A 23,661-nucleotide genomic window follows, 5' to 3' on the forward strand; every position below is an offset into this window, starting at 1 on the left:
CATCTCCATCCTGCTTTCTCCTCCACATCCTGCCACTCCGTGCTGCTGTCAGCATCCCGCTTACTTCAGCATCCCATGCTTGGCACCCTCATCTTGGCTTTTTCCCACCCTCCACTCACTGGGGTGTTTTTGGATGGGATCCAAAGGTGGGATGAGGAGAGAGGCATGCTTTCACCCCATCCCGGTCCTGCATCTCCCCATCTTTCCTGCCGGCATGGCATGAAGAGAAGCAAGACTGCTGTGGCGGGTGAGTGGGAGGGAGCCAGGAAGGAGTGAAGATCAGGAGGGCAGACTCACACACCATGTCACTTCTTGCTCGCAGTTTCAAAGGCAGGAGGGGAAAAAGGCTGGGATGCATGCCCTTTGTGTGCAGCTTGTCTCCGCTCCTCCGGTGCAGCGTCTCTGTTCTGACTAACCCTGACGCACTCACGGTGGGTTTGTGTGGACTGGGTTTGTGTGACCAGCTTGAGCGACGAACCCTGAGGAGCAGCCACACGTCGGCACAGCCTGACTCAGGCCAGAGCAGTGCAGTGGAGCAGCCGGTCAACTGGGAAACCCATTCAAAAGATGGCAGCCCCCCCATATCCTCTAAAACACTTCTGTAGGCTGAGGGCTGAGGGATACTCTAGGGTTGGGGATGCTTGGGCTGAGTGCAGCCCCCTCTGATGCCATGTCCTGGTTGCAGTGAAGCCACCTGCCCCCCGCACAGCTCAGCCTGTGGGGCTTGGGGTTGTTCCCTTCTGTACTGTTGCTCTTCCTTCCCGGCACTCCTCTGATGTTTGAGCCCTGTCTCTTGGGAGGAGGAGACGAGTGTGGGAGCATCGTAGGGGTGCTTGGTAGCTCAGAAATGGCCCTGTTGTTCCTGGGGACTGAGAGCTTGGCCCTGGGGCAGCAGCAGCTCCTTTGGCAGTGGGTCAGTGGCTTTGGGGGATGAGTCACTTGCAGAGGTGATGGCAACAGCCTGGTTGGGCTTGTGGCCCCAAGGCCGTGCTGCTTATCCAGTGTCAGCCAGAGAAGCCTGGGAAGCTTGAAGCTGCAGCTTTCAGGCTTTGCCAAAGTGGTCCTGGGGGATACAGGAGCAATTCCTCTCTGTTGGGGGATGGTGGTCCTGGGAGAATTCCTGGCCCTGTGAGGATCCTGATGCTCATCAGCCAGCTGAGGTGTGAGCTGACATTGTGCCTTGGGGTCAGCGGGATTTGAGGAAATCAGACACTCACTGGGGAAGGTGCTGCCATCTTAGTTTCCCAGGGACTTGGCTGCTCGGCTGCTCCAGCCCCAGGCTGCTGGGCGGACCTGGCCTCAGGGCAAGGGTCTGGCTTTCCTCTGGAGCTCCCACCACCCACCGCCTCCCAGCCTCGCCACAGGCCCTGTGCCTGTGCCGCCAGTCAGAGATGTTCGAACACTGCTGGAGGCCCTTTGGTCCCTCTTGCTGAAGGTGATGCCCTGAGGTTTCCCCTGGTATGGGAAAATACAGTGTCAGGGAGATGAGGCAAACCCAGTGGGTAGGAGGGGAGAAGAGGTGCAATCTGCGTGGGGCGGTCTGCCCTGCCCTGTGAAACCCTACCGCCATCCATACCATAGCCATACAAACATGCAGCTGCTCCTGGTGTGTTTGTCTGGGCACAGGGGTGCAGACCTCACATGTACATTGCCACCCCTCTGTGTTAACATCCTTGCCCACCCATTGAGCTGGTCTGGAGGGCAGGGTTTTTTTGGCAGTCCTTCTTTCCCGTTTATGGGGGTGATGAGCTGCTTTGGGACAGCTGGATTCCAGCTCGGCCAGACGTGGGGATTGGCAGAAAGGAGTTCAGGTGTGGGAGAGCTGGGTTGGGATGGCTGCTCACATAGGGGAAATGAAAGGGGCTTCATGCCTTTATGCTGGGACTTTGTGGGGATGGTGAAGGAGATGGGGTCCGGGCCTGTCCTGGTGGGAGTTGTCCCCTTTCTCCATCCTGCTAGCTTTGCAATAGGGCAGGGTGCTTGTTCCCAGTCACCTCCTGCCCTGTGTCCTCTCCCAAATGAAGAGGGGGATCAGTATCCTTCTGCAGGGTGTTGCTTCATACTAGGGCATCTTGTGTTCTCAGCAGCCCTCCCTTGCAGCCAGTGGCTGGGATGGGCTATGGGGGCTCGGAACCTGTGGGCAGCTCCAGCCTTTCTGAAGCGTCACCTCCCACCCCTCCACTAACACTCCACTTGTGTCCACTGTGCCGACAGTGCGTTCTCCCCCTGGCCTGGCCAAGACCCCGCTCTCAGCACTGGGGCTGAAACCCCACAACCCGGCTGAGATCCTGCTGCATCCAGTGGGAGGTGAGTGTGGGCACGGGGACTGCACGCAGATTTTTTTGTGGGGGCGTCTGTGAGGATACCCTGGAAGGGTCCCTAGTTTGGAGAAGGCACTTCCACCTCCCTTTTGGGGCCAGGTGGCCATGGGGGTCCTTGTCACCTTTTGTGGGGACTCTGGGACTGTGTAAACGTGGGGGATGCTGGTGCTGCCCTGGGGGGCTCAGCACAGTAAGGTCTTCAGCGGTGAAGGCTAGATAACCCTGTGGTCCTGTTTCCTGCCCAGCCCCATATTCTTCCCTCTCCCACCCCCTACATTCCTTCTCCTCTCTAGGACAGCTGGAGACAGTTTGCTCTCTGAGAGCTGAGCCTGTCAGCCAGAACAATATCCAGAGCTCTTTCCATCCTGGACAGCAGTCCCTGAGTGCAAAGGTCCTACCGTCCTGGGGATGTGTCCTGAAGTAGCCTGCCAAGCCAGATCTCACTGCTTCCCAGCACCCAGGGCCCCTTCCTGAACCAGCTCAGGGCTGAGTGTGACCTCCCCAAATCCATCTGAGCCTGGGGACAACAGGCTGATTGAGCTCACACTGCAAGACCCTTCTCCCTCTGCCTTTAAGGGCAAGCTGATGCTTATTTGGTGCTTGCTGGGCTTCTTGGAGCAGCCCTTTGGTCACTCTCTGCTGCACTGTTCCCTCTTTCTCATCTGAAGCCAGCCTCCTGGGTTTTGGACATAATTTCTGGGATGTTGATGTGAACTGTGGGGGTTTCTGAGGCTGGGTTTCAGTTTGGAGCACAGTGTCAGGAGGTGTGGGGCGCTCCTTTGTGCTCTGTGTGCCCCTGCCTGAGAAAGGCAGAGCTGCTTAACTCTGATTTCTCTTTCTGTCTCGCACCTCCCTTCCTCCTCTTCCCACTCCCATCACTCCCCTGCCCCTCCGTCCCTCAGAACTAGAAGGGGAAGCAGGCGGTGACTCTGAAGAAGGTAAGAAAGGCTTTTCTTTCTCTGTCTCTCTCTTCCTCATGCAACCTCACTGTTGGGACTGTGGCTCAGAAAAAGCCCTGGTGTCTGTTTCAGTAGCCTTCCCTTGCGCTGTCCCTCAGGGATGTAGGAGCCTGAGTCTTGCCTGTCCTGCTCCCTTTAGAGGAGGGGCACATCATGCCTTGTGTCGTGATAGGATTTCTCAGTGTCCAAGTTGGACCTGAAGGTCTGTATTTTGTGTGGCAGTCATCTGTGGGGACTGAGGGCTCTTTGTCAGTGAGTGGCATCCTTACTGGTAGCACGCTGGGGATGCTGGCACGCTACGGCCAGCTTTGGAAGAGCCTGGCGGGCATCTGGGAGCAGCAGCCCCAGTTTTAGTCTCCTGCCCTCCCCTTTTGGCTTTGCTGTTGTCATTCAGAGTGAAAAATAAACCAGAGTGCAGCACAAAAGGTCAGCGGGCGCAGAGGCCACCAGTGTGTTGCCGGCTCAGCCGGCTGGGCAGTGGTGCAGCACCGGCAGCTGGTGCACATCTTCCTCCAGCCAGGCAGCTGCCCAAAGTCCTCCCACCTCTCCTGTCTCTGGGTTGTGCCTCTTTGGGGATGCCAAGGATGGGGCTGAGCTGGGACGTCAATTCAAAAGTGGCTGTGCTGATGGTGCAGGCACTGCGGGCTCTGGGATGGCACATCTTGTGTGGAGACAGAGGCTTTGGGAGTGGCTGTGATTCCTTGGAGTACTGCCTGCTATGTAACGGTTGTTGGGTGGTTTTGCTTCCTCCTTTAATGCATTTTTGGGCCCTCAGAGCTGGGATGAGGAACTGTGTGTTCAGGATGGATTTTGGGGAAAGGGTGTCTCTTCTTGGTGGGTGCGGTGCTTCCTCTTGCCCTAGCAGCCGTCAGCATTTCTCCTTGGAAGTTTCTCAAAATGCACATAACCCAAACCTGAACATTGTGTAGTACTGGAAAAAGTGTTTCCTTGAAAAGAAACGTTCTGCTTTCAGAACTGATTTTTCAATGATGGCTTTTTGGATACATTAAAGGAAGCAAAGCTGGGATAAAATCAGGCTTTTCCCTCATAAGTTCCCCCAAGCTTTACCATTTCTGTCCAGCTTTAAGCCTCCAGAGACTCAGACATTGCCTCTCCTCTCCATCCCACTAAACCCTCAGGAGCTCAAGCTGTGCTGCTTCTCTGTCCGCTTGCATGATGGTTGACTCCCAAGCAAGGATGTCCAGTGACCCTGCACTGCCCAGGCTGAGTGGCCACCATGAGCCTCTTGCCCTGCTTCATCCTCTCTGATAAAATGATATTTTTGGGGATTAAATCTATGGTTCTGAGAAGGGACTGATATTTTGGCTTAACACTGCTGGCTTGGGACCCTCTGCACTCAGCCACACACTCTAGGAGGGTCCCTGCCCCTCCGTGCTCTGCCTAGCAGATCCCAGCTGGAATGGCTGGCCTGTGTATGGGGCTGGAAGATGCTTTGGCAGTGTGGGAGCTCAGGATGTGGCTGTCAGCTCTGAGGAGGCTTTAAAACAGCCTGACACAGATGCAGCACTGGGGATTTCTGGCCACAGCGCAGCCCTGCTTAGATCTGGGATTCCCAAACAAATGCCCATCTCCCTGGTGACTCAGAACTTCTCTGTTCTTCCACCCATTTTCCCATCTCCTGAGTCCCTTACAAGCAAACACAAGGAGGCAAGGTCAGATTTTTCAGCCTAAAAAAATCCTGCCTGAAACTTCCTAACTTTTCTTTTCATTTCTCTTGTCCTGAATTGAATCAAAGTACTGGAACCTGTGCCCATGGCCACACACCTCACTGGCACAGCCCCCAAGCCCCCTGCTGCTGCCTTTTCAGGAGGGGCTGGCATTTTCACAGCCCTGTGGTCTTAACCTCTTGCAGGCTGACTCATATGTACTGTCTGGCTAATTTTAGTCTGGGCTGGGGAGCTGGGAAGGGGAAAAGTGAGTAGCTGTGAAATTAATTGAATTACCTAAGCTGCGATGAATTTCTTGCAGCTGCCCTGGGCAGTGCCTCATCCCTGTCACTCAGGATGTCTTGCCTTAGATGCTGGTACCCAGCCTGTGTAGAGGTCCATCATCTGGTTTTGGTCCAGATCTTTCCTGGGGTTGGGCAGGGACATCAGCCTAAGGGAGGGATTCCTCCTCCCCTCTCCACACACAGATGGGGCACAGAGATGCTGCGGGGGAAGGAGTGGGACCTATGACAGTCTTTTTCCTTGCATGTCTCTGCTCCAGCTCTGAACGTGGAGCTGTGCATTGGCGTTGCTGACTGTGAGCAGGCCAGCTTGCCAGCAGGCTGAGCCAGAGCCCAGCTGTTATGACTAATAATAACAATAATAATGTTTGTCATGCTAATTACTACTGCAGAGCTGCTTTGGGCATGGCCAGCCTGGAGCCAGGGACCTGCAAGGCTGCCCAGCCCATAGCATTTGATGCCAGTGGGTCTTGCATAGGGCAAGCTGAGGTGTGACACAGCTGCAGGGCTTGGGGGAATGGGACTGAAGCTGCAGCCTGTTCCTCTGGTGCAGCCTTTGGTGGGGGCTGTGGGGGCTGTCATAGGGATGGGAACCAGCCTGGGTGGAACAGGAGGTAGGGGGAAAGGTATGAGAGAGGACTGGGTCTGGTGTCTGGCATGACTGGTAATGGCCAGCCCAGCCTGCTGCTCCTGGCACGGGACAGCTTGGAGGCTCTAAAGGAAAATTGCTTTTCTTGGTCGTGCTCATGGGCTCTGGTTTCAAGCTGGGCTGGGAGTGAAAGTGTTGGATGCTGCAGTGGAAATAGCTGGAGTTGCCCTCTGGTCTGCTGCTGGAGATGGCTGGCAGAGGTGGGCCACAGAGGGCAGGGACCACGGGGCATCGTCATCAGTCCCATGTGAGTCAGTGCGGGCTGGGCAGAGTCACCGCTCTATTTTTAGGGGCTGTGGATGAGCAGGGAGCAGGACGTGTTCCCTGTGGCATCCTGGGTGGGAGGGACGCTGACTCAGAGCAGGGTGAAGGGGCTGTGGCATGCAAAGGGATCGTGGTCCCGTGTTCCAGTCCCCTCAGGGAAAGCGGTGACCCTGTTTCCTGTGCCCTGGCTGGGGTCTTCAGCATTCTTGAAGCAATTTAAGGATCCTGAATGAGCCAGATGTGTTTTTGCACAACTTGTGGTGGAAGAGGTAGGGGGAAATGTTCAGCTGGAGGAGGTCAGCTCAGGCACCTTCACTAGCATGAAATGTGGATCCAAGGAGAAGGGTGTGGTTCTCTTCCCATGCAAGCTGTAGGCTCATCTGTTTCTGCTTCTCTTTGCCACAGAGCCCAGGAGCTATGTTGAGTCAGTGGCCCGCACGGCCACAACGGGCAGGGGAGGGACACTGCCCGCTGCCCAGCCTGCTGCCCAGCCCACTGCTCAGCCCGCTGCCCAGCCCGGAGGCCCAGAGGTGCCCACGAGGAATGGCACTTTCTCCAACTCCTTCATCGCCCCCAGCCCTGTCTCCACCAGCAGCCCTATTCACAGCATGGATGGGTAAGGCAGTGGGTGCAGGTCCCGGGGACTGGTGGGGCTGGGGCTGAACCCTGCCTGGTGCACAGGTTTAGAATCACAGAATCATTAAGGCTGCAAAAGACATCCAAGATCATCGCGTCCAGCCTTTGACTGAACACCACCAAGCCAACTACGCCAGAGCACTAAGTGCCATGTCCAGCTGTTTCTTGAATATCTCCAGGGATGGTGCTTGCTCCCACATTTTAACTGCCTTTGCAAAGACCCGCATCTCTCCATGCAGGGTTTGGGTATCCCGGCCAGCTGTGCACCTCAGTGCCCTGAGAACACAAATCTGGGTCACTGCTGGTTGGTTGGTGGTTACTGGACCTCAGAAGCCTCTCACTGGGAAGGTGTCCCCTGGAGTGGGAGGAGGGATGGGTTGTGCTAATTCCTAGCCCTGGGTTAGGCTGAGCCTGAGTCCTCCAGGGTGAGATGGAGCCATTGTCCCTGTCCCCTGTCCGCCCTGCCCATGAGGTGTTCTGCACCCACACAGGCTGGTAGGGCAGAATAAATCAGGTGTTTGCTGGGAGCAGAGCTGGGAAAAGGCTCTGTTCCATAGAAGGTCATACTTTGAGATGGAACTGGGTTTCATGGTGGGACTAAAGCTGCCTCTGGTTGCTTTCATGCAGCTGGCAGGACCCATCCCATGGTTGCCTCTGGACAACCAAGTAGCTGCCGGGCTCTGTGCCTCAGTTTCCCTGTGCGCCACGTGCAGAAGGGTGCCAGTACCAGTCAGCAGCAGGAACAAGTGGTGGAGCTGAATTCTACTTTTCTTTGTCTCTCCTCAGGGCCTCCCTCCGCAGCTACCCATCAGAAGGCAGCCCCCATGGCACGGTTACGCCTCCCCATGCCTCTGCTGAGCCCCTGTACCGGTCACCTGTTGGTTTGCAGATGCCCTCTGCTCACAGCAGCTACCAAAACTCGTCTCCATCTTCCTTTGCAATGGTCCAAGGAGGGGTCCCGGGCTCTGCATACAGCAGCCCCGACTACGCTGATGGCCGAGCTGGCCTCCAGCCAGAACCCCAAGCTCGGCCACAGCCACAGGTCAATGTGGTGGGGGTGCACACCCTGCCAGGGAGCCCCCGCAGCCTGCACCGGACAGTGGCTACGAATACACCGCCCAGCCCCGGCTTCGGGCGAAGAGCCATCAACCCCAACCTGAGTGGTGCTCCCGGCAGCCCTGGGCTGAGCAGGCATGCTGTGGTGGCCCATGGCAACCTGGTGGCCCCACCAGGGAGCCCCAGCCTGTCCAGGCACCAATCAGCAGCAGCCACATCTCCTGGCAGCCCCCTGTATGGCTACTCCAGCCCGGAGGAAAGGCACCTGACGCTGTCTCGGCAGAGCAGCTCCTCTGGCTACCAGCCTCCCTCCACGCCGTCCTTCCCTGTCTCCCCAGCATACTACCCCGGCACGAGCACGCCGCACTCCTCCTCCCCAGACTCGGCTGCCTACCGCCAGGGCAGCCCCACGTCGCAGCCTGCGCTGCCTGAGAAGCGGCGGATGTCAGCTGGGGACCGCTCCAACAGCCTCCCCAACTACGCCACTGTCAACGGCAAGATGTCCTCACCCCTCTCCAGCGGCATGTCCAGCCCCAGCGGTGGGAGCGCCGTTGCCTTCTCCCACACTCTGCCGGACTTCTCCAAGTTCTCCATGCCAGGTAAGGGATGCTCTTGGAGGTCCCTGTGTCCCCCTGCCCTGCTCAAGGCTCTCCCCTCCTCCTCCTTGTTGGCTGTCAGGAAAGGGATTGCAGCCATGTCCTGATTTACCCCTCCTGTCCATCCGCAAACCAAAGGCACCGCTGGGGCTTGGGCCATTTCCTGCGCTTTCTGACAAATCCAAACAGGAAAAACACCGACCAGCATCTCTGGCATAAACAGTGCTCAGAGATGTGTATGGGGAGATCAAAGCTCCTGGAGATGACTTTTCTCTGCCGTGGGGATGCACTGACCTCTTGGCCCCATTCCCAGTGGGCTTTACCCCACTGAGACCCCGCTGTGGTGCTGCCTCCTCATTTCAAATGGTGCCGTGCCCTGGGTGCCGTCCTGCCTGGAACACTTTTGCCAGCTCCTGTTACAGACACTTCGGTGACGCCAAGATCGGGCTGATAGGACCAGGGGAATAAAGCTGTGGGGCAGTGGTGGCTCCAGCTGCTGGGCCAGTTTCTCTGCTGAGCGGGCAGCCCTTTGTGGGGACGCTGGCACTTGTCCTGGCCCCGTGATTCCTGTGGCCAGGGGCCTTTCCCAGTGGGGAAGCATGAGTAATTAAAACCTGTAACAATTAACAAGCAGCTTGGAGAGGGGAGCGAGCCCCCTGCCTCTCCGAAGGTGACCAGACTGCAGAGGGCTGATAACATGTCTCCAGCAGAGATGCTATCCAATCCTCTTGGTTGTATACCTGGTTGTTTTTGGAAAGCAGGTGGTTGTAAATGTTGCCTGAGTAAATGACAGCTTCATGGCCAGAGGACCAGCTCCGGTTGAGGCTGTGCCACTGGTGGGCACTGAAGAAGGCACAGTCAGGCTGGGACTGGGGCTGCTTTGCCCAGGGTGGATTGACCCATCCAGTTCTTCTGCACAGAGCAAAGATAAGGGAAGAAATTTATTTTTATGAAGTGTGAGCCAAATCTTTAACATTAGAGAGCAGTGAAGGTCCTCTGAAGTCAGAGGATCTCCCCAGCACCTCCAGACATACCTCTTTCCTCCAACAGTTTTTATTTCACCTGGCCAGCTTCCTTTAAAATGAAGAATTCCCATTTTGTCTGTGGCTGTGGGCCAAAGAGGCTCACCTGATGCACAGCCCTTCGAGGGCCCTTGAGCTTGGATTTAGCTTTAGATGCCCAGCAGCCCCATAAGCTCCAGGGGATTGTTGGCCTGTCTGGGTATGGGGAACTGGGTTGAGGTTAGTGCAATGTGGCGGGTCTGAAACGAGGTGGATGTATTAATGCTTTGGCTGGATGTAGGGTTTCAGATACAGCATCTTTTAACTTTTTTCTTGTCTTTTCTTCCCTTTCCTGCAGACATCAGTCCTGAGACTCGTGCCAATGTCAAGTTTGTGCAGGATACTTCTAAGTACTGGTACAAACCAGACATCTCCAGGGAGCAGGGTAGGTAGATGACAGAGGGTCAGGAGTTGGGGTGTGTCTGGGATCGCAGGGATTAGCAAGGATTTCCCTTATGGACTGGGTTGAGAGTGAGGGTGAATAATGGCTGCTCAGGCCGTTGCAGATGGGGGTTGAAGCCCCATTCATCTGCAGGTTTGTGTGATGTGGGCTCGTCAGACCTCCGCTTGGAGAGGAGTCCCTGGAGTGTGCAGTGGGTCTGTGTTCGCAGTTTAGGGTGCAAAACACCCAAATCTTGAGTTGATAATGCTCAGAGGCATCTTGGAAACATGGCTAAAATAAGCAGGGAGAATGAGGAGGCAGCAGGATGCCTTCAGGGGCATGGTCCCAGCATTTGGCCCTTGGCTCCTGCTTGCTCTCCAGTACTTGGTTGCTCAGAGATAGGCAAGGAGATGTGCACACAAGGGCGATGGAGGTGGGGGTAGATGAGCCTGTGCCTGGTAACCCACTCAGGCATGCAGGAGGGGCGGTAACATTGTGGTGCCTGGCTATGAGGTGTGGAGCTGGGGCACCCCATCCCAACTCACACCTGCTGGTGTCTTGAGGGTGTGTTGGTTCTCACCATGCCATCTCTGAGCTCTGCCGTTCTCTCCTGCAGCCATTGCCCTGCTGAAGGACAGGGAGCCGGGGGCTTTCATCATCCGAGACAGCCACTCCTTCCGGGGAGCCTATGGCCTCGCCATGAAAGTCGCTTCTCCGCCTCCCACGGTCATGCAGCAGAACAAGAAAGGTATTGTGTGCCCTTCTCCTTCCCACGCCGAGATGCTTTCCATCGTTCAGCCGGGGCGAGCGGGCAGCTGGGGCTGCTGAGCCAGTCATGCCCTTGGGTATGTGCCGATGTGGCAGGATCCTTGCCTCCCAGGGCACAGGGAAGCACCAGACACCCTCTGCCCTGAGCTGTGGAGGGCTCAGGAGCACCTATGTCTTGGGCTTTGGTATAATGAAATGGGCACAGCCTCTCCAGCCCACCAACACTGTGGGGGAGCTTGGCTGGGGGTTGACCCTGTGCAAAGGGGCAGGTTTGAGGAGGGTGTGTGTCGTGTTAGGGACCCCTCCCTTGAGCTGGAGCACTGGTTTCCTAATGGGACTGCATAGTAATAGGAGGGTGGCTCTGGTGTGCAAACATCTCATCTCTTCCCAGGAGATTTGACTAATGAGCTGGTGAGGCACTTCCTCATCGAGACTAGCTCACGAGGTGTGAAACTAAAAGGATGTCCCAATGAGCCTAATTTTGGTAAGTGCCCCCACTGTGCTTCCCACACGCGGGGTTGGGTTGGGAGAGCCTTGCCTTTGCCAGACTGTCAAAGCAGAACTGTTGGGTGTCTGGGAGAGCCTATTACTGCCTCTTGTTCCTGTGTAACTGCATCCTGTGGGCATTTGGAGCCTCTAAGTTCATACACACTCATGAGAACACACAAATGTGCCTGTATGCATAGGTACATACCTGTCTACACACACATGTAGGACAAATGATGCTGCTGGGCAGGGTGGAGGGCGGGGGCTCCCCTTCTTTCATTTATCTCATGGCTAATGTTGTCTGAGGAGCAGCACAAAGACCTTTGTCTCATTTGTTGTTCCTAAAGTGGCCCTGGCATCTCTGTCCCCTCCTTGAGCCCTCTGTGGAGAGCTACATGGTGGTTTCAGTGAGAGGAATTGCCACATGTGGCATTAGGACCGTTAATGAAGAAACCCACCTAAAAGCCTGTTTCCATCCACCCAGGGCAATGCTGACCTAATCAGGGAAAGCTGGAGTTTCTTATTCCTTTCCTTGGTTAATGGTTAATTGTACTTTGGATTGTGCAGTTCCACAGCCTAATGATTTTTCAAAAGGATCATTGTATTAACCCAGCAGGTGCAAACAATTCTTCATCTGGCAACACTGGCCCTATGCTGACCATCTTCCCTCTCTCCCCAGGCTGTCTCTCGGCACTGGTGTACCAGCACTCCATCACGCCCTTGGCCCTGCCCTGCAAGCTGGTCATTCCTGACCGAGGTAAGAGCAAGGAGCAGAAGGCATTGCATCTGTCCCCACAACCTGCAGGGAGGGGGTAGGTTTCCAAGCAGGGAGCACCAGTAACCATCCCATGTCTTCTAGATCCGATGGAGGAAAAGAAAGACTCTACGTCAGCCACCAACTCAGCCACGGACCTCCTCAAACAGGGTGCAGGTGAGTTGAGAGGGGCAGTCGTGGGGTGAACATGGCTTGGAGTAGTGGCTGACCCCATGCCTGTTGTCTCCCTTTCCAGCCTGCAACGTCCTCTTCATCAATTCAGTGGAGATGGAGTCTCTGACAGGCCCCCAGGCCATCTCGAAGGCTGTTGCTGAGACGCTGGTGGCTGACCCCACGCCCACAGCTACCATTGTTCACTTCAAAGTCTCCGCACAAGGCATCACCTTAACGGATAACCAGAGGAAGTAAGAGCCTCCATGGCCACATATCTGGCCAAAAGCCAATGTTGGCTCGTTCCCAATGCCAACAGGGCTGTGATTCAGGAAGTGTGTTGGTAAAGGATGTCCCTGGGATGGCATCAGCCTGGTCATGGACATGGCTGGGATTTGTCCTTGACTCTTGGAACATCCTGTAGGAGACCTATGGCAGTGTTCCCTGGGCTGGTGGAGCTGGGTTGTGGTGGGACAGTGGTGGAGCCTCCCTGGCCCTGACATTCCCTGCTTTGTGTTTCAGATTGTTCTTCCGAAGACACTACCCCCTCAATACTGTCACCTTCTGTGACTTGGATCCCCAGGAACGAAAGTGAGTGCCCTAACCTGGGGGGAGCACGTGACCCTTGCCCCTTTCACTCCTGTAGCCTCCTGGGATGCTTGGAGCAGGGTCTTTGCTTGCTCTCTCCCCTGCTCTTGCGGAGAGCAGGAATGCTAGGTCCCCTTGGATACTGTGGGGGAGTGCCAGCTTCTTCTGGTGACTTTTTGGTGTCTCAAGCACCTTCATGCTGAAGGAGAGGTGCATCATTTTTCCATAAAGCCAAGCCTATGCAAAGCCAGACTGGCCTTCCACCATTGGTGTGGTGGTCCCCATCTTGGCCCTGTCTCTCTGTGGGGTGCAGGAGGGACTATCCCTCACACCTTCTCTTTTCCTTGCAGGTGGACTAAAACTGATGGCAGTGGCCCAGCCAAGTAAGTACTTTCTGTGCTTCCAGCAGATTCCTCCCAGCTGCTGTCGAGGTGGCTTCTGCCTCTTTGGGCATTGGCTGGGAGATGCCCTGTGCAGGGCATCCTGGCTGTGTGTGAGATGGGCTCAGCTCCTCACTGCAGGAGTGTTTCACCCAAGCATGAGAGTATGGTCTTGGGGACTCTGGATGCATCTTTCAGCCCCAAATTGCTGGTCAGAGCAGGCATGTGTCTTGCTGAACTGACCAAACTGGAAACTCCTGACAGAGCCACTGAGAACCAGCTTATGGAGCAGAGCTGGGGTTATGCTGATGGCCTGTGAGCTACTGGTCATCTCTTTCTCTTCTTCCTGTCCTTCCTGTCCTGACCCATGGGAACACAGAGCTGTTGACTGAACCCATTTCCAGGGGCCAGCTCCCACTAATTTTAGCCATTGTGTTAGCAAAGGGGTTTTTATTAGGATGTCCAGCTGCTGTGGTATTTCCCCTCCCCAATTAGAAATGCCGTAGCCTGGGCCTGTCTCACATTCTGTTCCCCCTGTATTTATAACTTGAGTTTGCACATTCTAATTAAAAAAAAAGAAGGGACATTTTATTCATCAGGGGGGAGACAGACAGAAATAACCAGATGGTCTCACTTAGCTTCCTGTGTCCTTGCATGGCCTTCATCTCCAAGAGGGTCTACCCCAATGCCCAGCCCATCACACTTCTGGCTTCAAGAGGCCAAACCAAGGCAGTGCTGTGATCATCTGGAAGGCCCCTTCCTGGGGATGAACTTGGGAAGGGTGGCAGAAGTCTTCAGAGCAAGGGTGGTTTGGTCAAGAAATGATTGAAACCTGGCCTTCAAAGAAACTGCAGCAAAGGGAAGAGGAGGTGGGCCTTCATGCAGGCTGGTTTGGGATGTATCCCTCTGTGTTGTGAGAGGTGCATGTGAAAGAGGGGAAGAGGGCCAAGACCATGTTGGAAGAGGGTGGTGGTAATCCTTGTGAGAGCAGTATTGGCAAACCTTGTTGAGGCTCTTGCCTTTTCCCCACACAGGCTCTTTGGCTTTGTGGCCAGAAAGCAAGGGAGCACCACAGACAACATCTGCCACCTCTTTGCTGAGCTGGACCCAGACCAGCCAGCTGCAGCCATCGTCAACTTTGTCTCCAGGGTCATGCTTGGCTCCGGCCAGAAGAGATGAGCTGGCACTTGCGGGTGATTCTTGAATTTTGGAGAAGGACTTGGAGCTGATCCGAGAAGGAGTGTGAGGAAGTGCATTGTGGGAGAGGGAAGTGAATCGGGGGGGAAAAGGGTTGGAATTCTGGAGGAAAACAGCAAACAACAAAAAAACCCCAACAAAACCCGTAAAAACTCAACACAAGCTAAACACACACGTAGAGGAACCAAAACCACGCACCCACAAAAGAGAGCCACAAAAGTCACGCCAGACAGGATGCATGTCCCATTGCAGGGAAGGTGACCAAAGCAAAGGCGGCAGTGAGAGGCGTGTTCCTAGCTTTCAGCATCACGGCCTCAAGTGGTGACATCCATTTGGGACTGAATGCGGGACCATGACTGGTGTTTTCCATCTGGAAAAAAAAGAGGCAACTGGCAAAACCCATGGAAGAAGCTTCATCCCAGCAGCCCCATCTGCTGTGTGTTTGAACTGACCTGTAGGAGATAATAACATGGGCTGGGTCTATGGGACACCAGAGGAGATGCTCTCAGAAACCTTCCCTTGTCCAGCTGCAGAGGAGGGTCCTCACTGGTCCCTGTGCTTCCCCCAAAACCTGCTCGTGACCTGGCAGCTTGCTGGGGACATGGGGAAATTGGTCCTGAACCTTCCCATCCGTGGGGAGCTTGGCCATGGGCTGACCTTTGCTGACCCACAGCCCAGCATCAGTCACAGGTGAGAGGCTGTGAGTCCACCCAGAGAGGGGGTCGCACTGTTTCTCCATTTCCCCAGGGGTTCTTGTGCCCCCCCAGCATGCGAGGAGGTGTGGGGGTTCCTGCCACCCTGCGCCTGGGGAAGGTGGATACTCCCTAGGAACCCGGAGGATGCAGAAAGTCACCTCCTCTCCCATCTTCCCCTTTTCCCTCCCATCACTAGTCCTCTTGGGCAGTTTTCTCCTGCGGCCTGTCACATACTCTTAACACAAAAAAAGCAAAACAGAAAAGAAAGGAATAATTGTAATAATAATAATAATGATTATAATAATAGCGGATGCTGGCACAGGTGGGTTCCCTGTGCGAAGCAGCAGACCCGTGGCTACCCCTATCTAGCTCTTCGGAGACACGCAAGCGGTTTTTAAATTGCATGGACATTCAAGTTGCACGAAAGGCGAATGACTACAAGTAACTCAGGCGCTTTTTTCTCCTTTTGTTTTGGAGGCCACGTTAAAAAAAATAAAGAAAAAGAAGGAAGAAAACTAAAAAAAAAACAAGAAAAAAGGAAGGAACCTGCAGTGGTTGGGCGGCTTTGGCTCAGTGGGGAGGTAACAGGTCCTCTGAGAGCCATCCCAGTTAACGCATGCGTACCCCCAAAACCGTCTGGCTGGAGGCTCATGCCCCTCAAAATGCACCATAGTTTTGCAGTGATTTCAGTGCTGTCAGCTTTTCCCTTAGCTTTGGTAGGTGAGGAGGGCAAGTTGGGGGGAGAGAGGGGCAGAGGGCCCCTGTGCCACTGCAGGGGGAGAGATCATGGTGAGGGTGCAGCAGGTGGAGGTCCTAGCTCTATGGTGCTGGGGAGGGGGCAGAGGATGCTTTGGTCACATGTGCAGGTTTAGGGTAGGGGGAATGGTCCAGCTGGAGCTGTGGGGTCATTACTGAGCCCTCTGCTGCAAATATTCCCCCTGAGGGCTTTTTTGGGTGAAGTTTTCAGTGCAAAGTAGCCCAGATAGTCTTTTGGGGACAAAAATTAGAAACGTAGCACTGCAGTCCCCTGGAGAGCTTGTATCCCGTGGACCACCCTTGCCTTGATAGCTATAGTATATATGCAAGCTATACTGACAAAATACTGTAAGCTAATGAAATTTTAAGGAGGAAAAAAAAGGTTAAATTTACACTCCAAAAATATTTATTTTTGCCATATTGCTTTCTGTGCATCATATCTCCCCCACTATATCCCCCCCCTTCCCCTGCCCTGGGGAAACACCTGCATGTTAAAAGAAAATCCAGAGCAAGGCAAAATACAGATGGGGGAAGAGGCGGGGGCCCCTGTGTCGGGGTGGCCGTGTGTGACCGGTGCGTGTGTGCGGTGTGCGCGCGTGTGTGTGTGAGGGGGAGTGAGCGGCGTGGGCGGCCGGACAGGGCTGCCAGGGCCAGAGGCTGTACTGATGTACTGAAGTGTGACAGGATGGGTAGCGAGGAGTTGGTTGTGAGATGGTGGTGGGACAGGAGGTTCCGGGGGGGCTTTCCCCCTCCCCGGCTCCCTGGCCGCACAGATGCAGAGACCTTTTAATTTTTGATATTTCCAAAAAGTGATTCCCTCCTTCTGCGAAATTCAAGTGAGACAAGAGACGATCTCACCCGTAATCTCCTCACCCTGCCATTCACCCATCAGAGAAAACACTGTGTTTATAGATATATAAAGATATATTTTTGAAAGCCTCTATTTTTCAGACTTGGTTTTCTCACTGCTAAGAAAAGAGATGATAATAATGTAATTTTATTTTAATCTGCTGCCTTGGAAACTGGTGCTTGGAACTCCTATTCCTCTTTTTCTCCCCTTACAAACGAAGCAGATCTAAGCACCCCAGAGATGTTGCGTAGAAGCCGACCCCAGCAGATACCTACCAATAGCATCACGCCTGCTTCGGGCCCTGAGCCTCTCATGGCTTCCCCACTAACCCACTAGCTGAAAATTTAGACCGTATCCAGATCTCAAACACTAACAAAATCATCTGATAATTGTATTATTTTTTTAACACACAGCTAATCACCTTCCAATGATGTAGCCGGGTGTTTATCAGCTCCCTTTAAAGGCACTTTGTTTCCCTTTAGCTCCTTTTTAAAATAAGGTTTTAAGGGGTAACAACCCTTTCTGTCCCCGGGAGAGACCATCAGCAGCATTTAGGATTGCCCAGGTCCTGGGGCTGATGGGGACCTAGTGTTGATATTTTTTCCTTATGAAAGGGACAGAAAATACTCTTTTGGTTTTTTGTTCTTTTTCTTTTTTTTTTTTTTTAAGTGCAGTCATGCTATTTGAGATTCGAGCTTGCACGAGTTAAGCCCAGCATATGTTTCGTTGTAATCACACTGCCGTTGTCAGCAGCCGGATGGTATCTCCCTCTCGCTCACACACACACACACACACAAACACATCCCTCCTTCCTGCACAAAGAACTGCATATATTCTTGCCAAAGATATCCTTAAAAACGCACTTTTCCCCACATATATATAGATAGATATATATTATTTTTTTGTGTGTGTGTAAATTTATTGTACGTGCCCTTTTTGTGTCAGTTTGTTCTTTGGAGAAGCCCGTCCTGCCTTTGCTGTCATTATTGCTGTCTATTGGGAAATGCTCCCTGGGGAGGTAATTTGCTGTCTGTCCCGCTCAGTGGCACCTGCAATGCACGAAATATGGGGTTCCCATTCAATGGGGCTGCCTCTGGCTCTGCCCCTGGGAACTATTTTGGGAGATGATCCATGTCATCGACTGCTGATGGGATGCACCACTGAATGGTCTTCACCAGCCCCTCATCACTGGTGGAGACAGCGGAGCTCATGGTTTTGAGCAGAGTTTGGGGTTGCTCTGAATGCAACATTTGCTGGCTGCCTCCTGGTCAAATTACACATGGAAAACAAACCAGGTAGGGAGAAAAACCCAACCCAGCCTCTGGGCATTGATTTTTCAGTGAATTCAACCGCCTGAACCAAAGCGCAAAGTAAATCCCCACCCAGCAGGTCGGGCAGGTAAAGAAACCAGTTGCCCCGAAAACCCCAGACAACAGCATCAACAAAAGGCAACCCTTCCCGTTGGAGCAGGCAGGATGATCAGACAGCAAAGGAGCCCGCAGGGGCTTGTTTCATTTCGTTCGTTTGTTTTGCAAATTGCGAGGTTGGTTTGGGGTTACTAATTTTTTTTTTTTCTTTTCCTTAAAAAGGGAAAAAAAAAAAAAGGAAGCAATATGACGTTTCTGTTGGCGGATCCTGTGCCGCCGTGTTATGCGTGGGGTTTTTTTTTGTTGTTGTTGTTGTCTTTGTTACTTTGGGAATGTTACAGATTTATTTGCTAATCAGTGTTAACAAACAGTTTCAAACTTTTAGACTTGCCCATTTCTGTGTATTTATATAGATGGAAAAAAAATACATTATATTTTGTATCTTTATGCCCATAATGTTGTCGTGCGTGTAAGGATGACTTCGGTCGCACCACGTCCGTGTGTGAATGTCACTCCGCTGTTGTCTTCCCATTGTACAGATGTTGGATTCTTTGCAGTTCATTGTATGGCTTTATAAAGTGGTAAAAAACAACAAAAAAAGAACCAGTTATATAAAATATACTGTTGCTTGGAATGCCAGCTTGGTGTTTGGATTGCTGGAAATGTATCTTGAAATTTAAGGGAGCATAGGAATAAATGCTCTTGTTTTTTTTGCACAGGGGAAAAAAAAACCCCAAACCCAAATGAAAAGCTGGCGGGTGCTGTGTTTTCTCCAGGCTGTCGTTCCCCCTGTTCCTCGATGGCAGATCGGGGCCCCCCGGACAGACGCCGGGTGGTGGGTGTGGGAAGAAGGAGGGGTTGGGCTGCTGCTTGTCAGCCTGCAGCCGCAGCTTGTGTTCACCAGATGCTGGCTAACCAGACAGCCCCCAAACTTCCGACATGGCTCCAGCTCCAGCCTGGGCTTTTGTTTACCAGCAGGGATCTCTCCGGCTTGCCCTGCAGCCACTGGCTGCTCTTCAGGTCCTGTTGCTTTTTCCCAGGTTGCCTTTAGGTGCTGTCTGTCCAGCCCTGGGCATCTCTTTTGAGTCCATCTCCCGCAGGGGAACTGGATAGGATGATGCTGGTATGGGTTCTTTGCCTTTGCTGAGGTGGTGGTTTGGGCTCTGCTCCCGTTAAATCCCACTCTCTGTGCCTTTCAGAGCCATCCTGCTCCCTTGTGCCTGGCAAAACTTCCCCCAAAGTCTCAGGGCAGGCTTTTCCAGCATTTGCAGAGCAATTCCCAGCATCTGTCAGAACAGTCAGCCTCTGGCTCTCTGGCTCCACTCCTTCCCCTCCTTGCTGAGTTGGTGGCCAAGACCCAGCCCCCGGGATGGATTGAGTTTAATTATACAAGAAATATCAGCCAGAGCAGCGGCAGTTTCTCTGGCGCCAGCACTGCTGCGGCTCAGAGGCTCAGAGTTTCTCCCGGGAGCCGGCAGCACTAAAAATACCTCCTGCCTCTCTCTAAAATAGCTGCAGGGCGAGGGGCGGATTGAGGGGACTGCTCGTGCCGAGACCCCGTGCTGTGGGGCTTGTGCTGGGAGGCAAAGGCAAGAGAGGTAAAAAAAGAAAGGGGCGGAGATGGAATGGTTTCTGGCCCTCCCGAAATAGCTGTGAGGCTGTGGGTGGGCATCCAAGCGACCAAGTGCCCTCCAAGTCAGGCTGCACCACGGGACCTTGTGAAGTACCTGTCATCTACCAGCCTTGGCTTCAGTTGTCCCTCATCTACCCGCAAGCAAGATGGGACCTGCAGCCTCCTCGCCCTTCCTGACACTTCAGGGATGGTCTTTTCTTGCCAGCTTCTCTTAGTTTTGTTTCTTCTCTGATTCCTGCTGGAATCAACTCCCCAGGACCCAGCACCAGCCACTTGCCCAGTCCTGCTGTTCCTGCCTGGCTGGGATGGCCACTGCTGAGTATCCCTGGGCAGGGAGGAGAGGCAGTGAGTGCCTGGTGAGGTGGCACACACGGACTATTTGTTGCAAGCCATAAACTGCCTTTCATTCCCCCCCGCCTTTTCTGCAGTTAATTCCCTATTTCCTTTCCAAAATTCCTCCGGAACTTCTGGTTTGTGTTTTTCCTCAACATGTTCTTATCTGCCACCCATTTCCCCTCGCCAGCTCTGACAGCACAGGCTTTTCAGGGGCTCTCTCTTTGCAGCTTGCTGCTGTACTCAAGCCAGGCTTGTGGTTCTGGTGTGACCATTGGGAAAGGCAGGTTTCACCAGCTCTATGCTGGGAAACCTTGCCCCTATTGCATCTCCCATTGTCTATCAAGTCCTCACCTTCAGGTTCCTAAACCAGTGTTTGTTTCTCATTTCAGCCCCAGCTCTGGGGACCCGGGGCCATCCAGGGAGTGTTTCTTGTGGGGCTGTGAAAGGCGGCAAAGTTTCTCTCTCCTCTCTGCCTGCTGTTTCGGGAGGAAAGGCTGGGTATGCTGTCAGGCAGTCAGGAAACCCTGGGTTGAGAAACCCTGGTGGTGGGTTTGCTCCCCTCTCACCTCGTTATTTTTGGTTGACTAAGCTATAAGCAACCCTCAGATCTGGAGAAAAACTAGGGTCATGGTGGTGGGGATGGGGCAGTTTCATCTCCCTTCACTTCTTTTACTCTTTCCCAGGCTTCTCAGCAGTGCTGGGTACCGCTCAGAAGTGTCCCCAAGGGAAACAAGTATGATACAACATGGCTTTTCCTGAGGATCATGTCTGGGCAAAGGCCAGGAACCAGACAAATTCCACAGGGTGGGAAGGGCGGAGCAGACCTGATGTGGGCAAAAGCCACCTGGGGCTGGTGTTACCTGTGCTCGTGCTATGCCTATGGGAACAGAAGTGTCTCCTTGTGGGCTGCAGACCCTGCTGTGGTGTCCAGGATGCTGCTGCTGAGTTACTGCTTCCCTGGGTGGCTCAGCCACTGGGTGCAATGGGGACATTGAGACCCACTGATGGAAAGGCAAAGAGCCCCTTGCCCAGCTGTCTGGGGTTCCTACAGACACACAGACCGGAGCTGAGTTGAGCAGCACCAGCAGATGAGTGCTGCCATCCAAACCAACAGGGCCTGGCAAAGTCCATAATAAGAAAAGGTGGTAAGAAAAGACAGCCCAGAAATTACTCTGGGGGCTTCATCATCGTCCCAGGAGGATGCTACTGCTCAGAGAAGGGCATCAACATGCAGCCTGTGGTGCAGGAATTACCCACTCTCCATGGCTGTGGCGGACAGGAAAAGACAACAGAAAGGAATTTGGGTTAAATATGGAATAAAGAGGGACAATGTGACACTTTGGAATGTTTGATTTGGAGAGGGAGGGGAGACAAAACCCTGGATGTGTTGGAGGGAGAGAGAGAAGGAAGGGAGGGAGGGAGGGAGGGAGGGAGGAGAGGGGCTGAGCTAGTCTCTCTTCAGAGCAGAGCTATTGGAGAAGGGTGATGGGTAGGACTGGGCTGTCCTTCTGCTTTGTGAGGTTCTGGCTCCATCTACAGGGATGTGTCTCCAAGTGATGGAGGCCTTGGACCGCTGTGTGCCCAATGCTGGCTGGGCAGGAGGTGATGTCTCCTCATCTGCAGCCAGCTTCTTCTGTGGCTTCTTTCCTGAGCACACCTCTGAATTGTGTTCCTGCTGCTCTGCAATGGACACCTGGGTTTGTACAGGTGAGATAAGGAGATGTCCTGAGATGGAGAGATGCTCAGAGGCAGCTGGGTTTGTGCATTCCTGAGATAAAAGGGCTGGGAGCCAGCCCGGTTGCTGCAGGATGCGAGTGCAGTCAGGGCACCTTGAGCTGGGTGCAGAGCACTCCCAGCACTGCTGGTCCCAGACTTGGGTGCTTTGCACAGCCTCTACCAGAGCCTGCTTGTCTTTCACATGAGTGCAGCCCAAAGATGTCCCTGTACAGAGCTTCAGTGCCAGCAACTCTTACCGCCCCACAGCAGTACCATGCAGCCTTGGCTCCCACAGGACCACGTAGTCCAAGCAAATCAGGCAGGCAGACTAATTCAAAAGCTCAGATGAGTCAAAGTAGCACTAGCCAGGTCCATTCTCCCTGGTTAGTTGATGTTCACCATGTCCAATGACATGCCCAGAGAAGGGCAATGAAGCTGGTGAAAGATCTGGAGCACAAGTCCTACGAGGAGCAGCTGAGGGAGCTGGGATTGTTTATCCTGGAGAAAAGGAGGCTCAGGGAGGACCTTATCACTCTCTACAACTGCCTGAAAGGAGGCTGTAGCCAGGTGGGGAACATTCTCCTCCCCAGTTACAAGTGATAGGACAAGAGAAAATGGCCTCAAGTTGCACCAGGGGAGGTTTAGATTGGATGTTGGACTGGAAATTTCCTCACCAAAAGGATGGTCAGGCATTATAACAGGCAGTCCATGGCAGCGGTTGAGTCACCACCCAGTGAGATATTTAAAAGACGTGTAGATGTGGCACTTAGGGACATGGTTACGTGGTGGACTTGGCAGTTCTGGGTTAATGACTCAATGATCTAAGGATTTTACAGTCTTAGGATCATTTAGGATCCAACCAAAATGATTCTATGATTTTATGTCATTGTCCTTCCTTGGATGCCCCTTGTGTCGGCAGTTTTAGGCAGACATGAAGTAGTGATAAATAAGAGTCCAGGCAGTCCCAACATGCTACAGCCAGGCTAAAGAAAGCAATGTGAGTCATGAAGGGATGTGAAGCAACTTGTTCACAACCTCTGTGCCCCAGCACAGGGCAAGGGGTTTTTTCTAACATGCTCAGTTGTTCTTCATTTATCACCTCACTCATGCTCTGCTTCATGTCTTCTTCAAACTACCTCACTGATGGCCTCTAGCTGGCTGTACCCACATGTTCTTGGAACTGTCCTCTGCCTCTTCATGCCTTGATGGTCACACCCTCTTGCCTCTTGGCTGCCACCCCAAATTTGCCCTGTTTCATTGCTTTAACCCCCCCATCTTGACATAGAGCTCAGGCAGAAACAGGCATGAAGTTCATTTGCAGTCAAAACCAAGCCTTCCTCACACATCACATCACCTGGGGCTTGGAGCATCAACATGTCAGCATTAATGACAGCTGGTCCCAGCAGAAATTTCCCAGTTGAAGGCAGGGAAGAGAGTGTTTAGTCCCAAAATGGGGGCTATCCTTTTGGATTCCAGACTCCCCTCCTCTCCACATCTGGGCCTGCTAGAGTGAAAGCACAGAGGAATGTGCCTCTGTCCTGATGACACTGTGACAGCTGTGTGCCTTTAGCATGGGACTTCTTTCTAGTGGTGGTGACAAGGGGTTCTGCTCTGAGCTTTCCTGCCTGTGTCAGGGCAACAAATGTGTGCACTTTGTGATGGTGCTGGACAGCTGGGAAAGCACTCTGAGAGGGCAGGTGTGAAACACACACAAGTGTGCTCACATGCATGTGTATTCACAACAGGTAAGAAAGACCTTTCTGATCTCTTTTCCCTCATCCCTCCTGATCCCAAGATTCAGTGCTATCTCCTACGTACCTCTCCTCTCTCTCCTCAAAAAAAAAAAAAAAAAAAAAAAAAAAAAAAAAAAAAAGAAGAGAGAGAGAGAAGGAAAAGAAAGAGAGGAAGTAAGAAGCAAGCAAGCAAGAGTGCGGGGGAGGAATGAAATATTTGCAAGCTCATTGTTTTAAGCCTCTAACAACTGGATAAAACAAGCCACCAGTGAGCAGCTTCTCATGACTCTGCATAGTGCCCTTGCCAGAAGATCCAGGCTCTAATGAAAACAGCATGT

The 23,661-nt window shown here is 53.3% G+C and overlaps 1 protein-coding gene across 12 annotated transcripts in view; it reads left to right on the forward strand.

The window, feature by feature from the left end:
• TNS1 (tensin 1) overlaps window positions 1-18,544 on the forward strand; it is a 55,588-nt gene extending 37,044 nt beyond the window's left edge. For 9 of the 12 annotated variants that reach the window (XM_082285268.1, XM_082285271.1, XM_082285264.1 and 6 more), the window contains 13 exons: window positions 2,215-2,307; window positions 3,224-3,259; window positions 6,568-6,778; window positions 7,585-8,453; window positions 9,810-9,896; window positions 10,510-10,641; window positions 11,053-11,145; window positions 11,827-11,904; window positions 12,007-12,078; window positions 12,158-12,326; window positions 12,595-12,663; window positions 13,011-13,043; window positions 14,075-18,544. In XM_082285268.1, coding sequence (XP_082141394.1) covers window positions 2,215-2,307; window positions 3,224-3,259; window positions 6,568-6,778; window positions 7,585-8,453; window positions 9,810-9,896; window positions 10,510-10,641; window positions 11,053-11,145; window positions 11,827-11,904; window positions 12,007-12,078; window positions 12,158-12,326; window positions 12,595-12,663; window positions 13,011-13,043; window positions 14,075-14,219 — 2,087 coding nt within the window. In that variant the 3' untranslated portion in view covers window positions 14,220-18,544. The remainder of the gene's footprint in view (window positions 1-2,214; window positions 2,308-3,223; window positions 3,260-6,567; window positions 6,779-7,584; window positions 8,454-9,809; window positions 9,897-10,509; window positions 10,642-11,052; window positions 11,146-11,826; window positions 11,905-12,006; window positions 12,079-12,157; window positions 12,327-12,594; window positions 12,664-13,010; window positions 13,044-14,074) is intronic. The other 3 variants (XM_082285266.1, XM_082285269.1, XM_082285274.1) reach the window with 1 other exon arrangement.
• Window positions 18,545-23,661: the final 5,117 nt, after the last annotated feature.

The sequence above is a fragment of the Coloeus monedula genome (genome assembly GCF_965178545.1).
Source record: "Coloeus monedula genome assembly, chromosome: 7".
NCBI classification, from domain to species: Eukaryota; Metazoa; Chordata; class Aves; order Passeriformes; family Corvidae; genus Coloeus; species Coloeus monedula.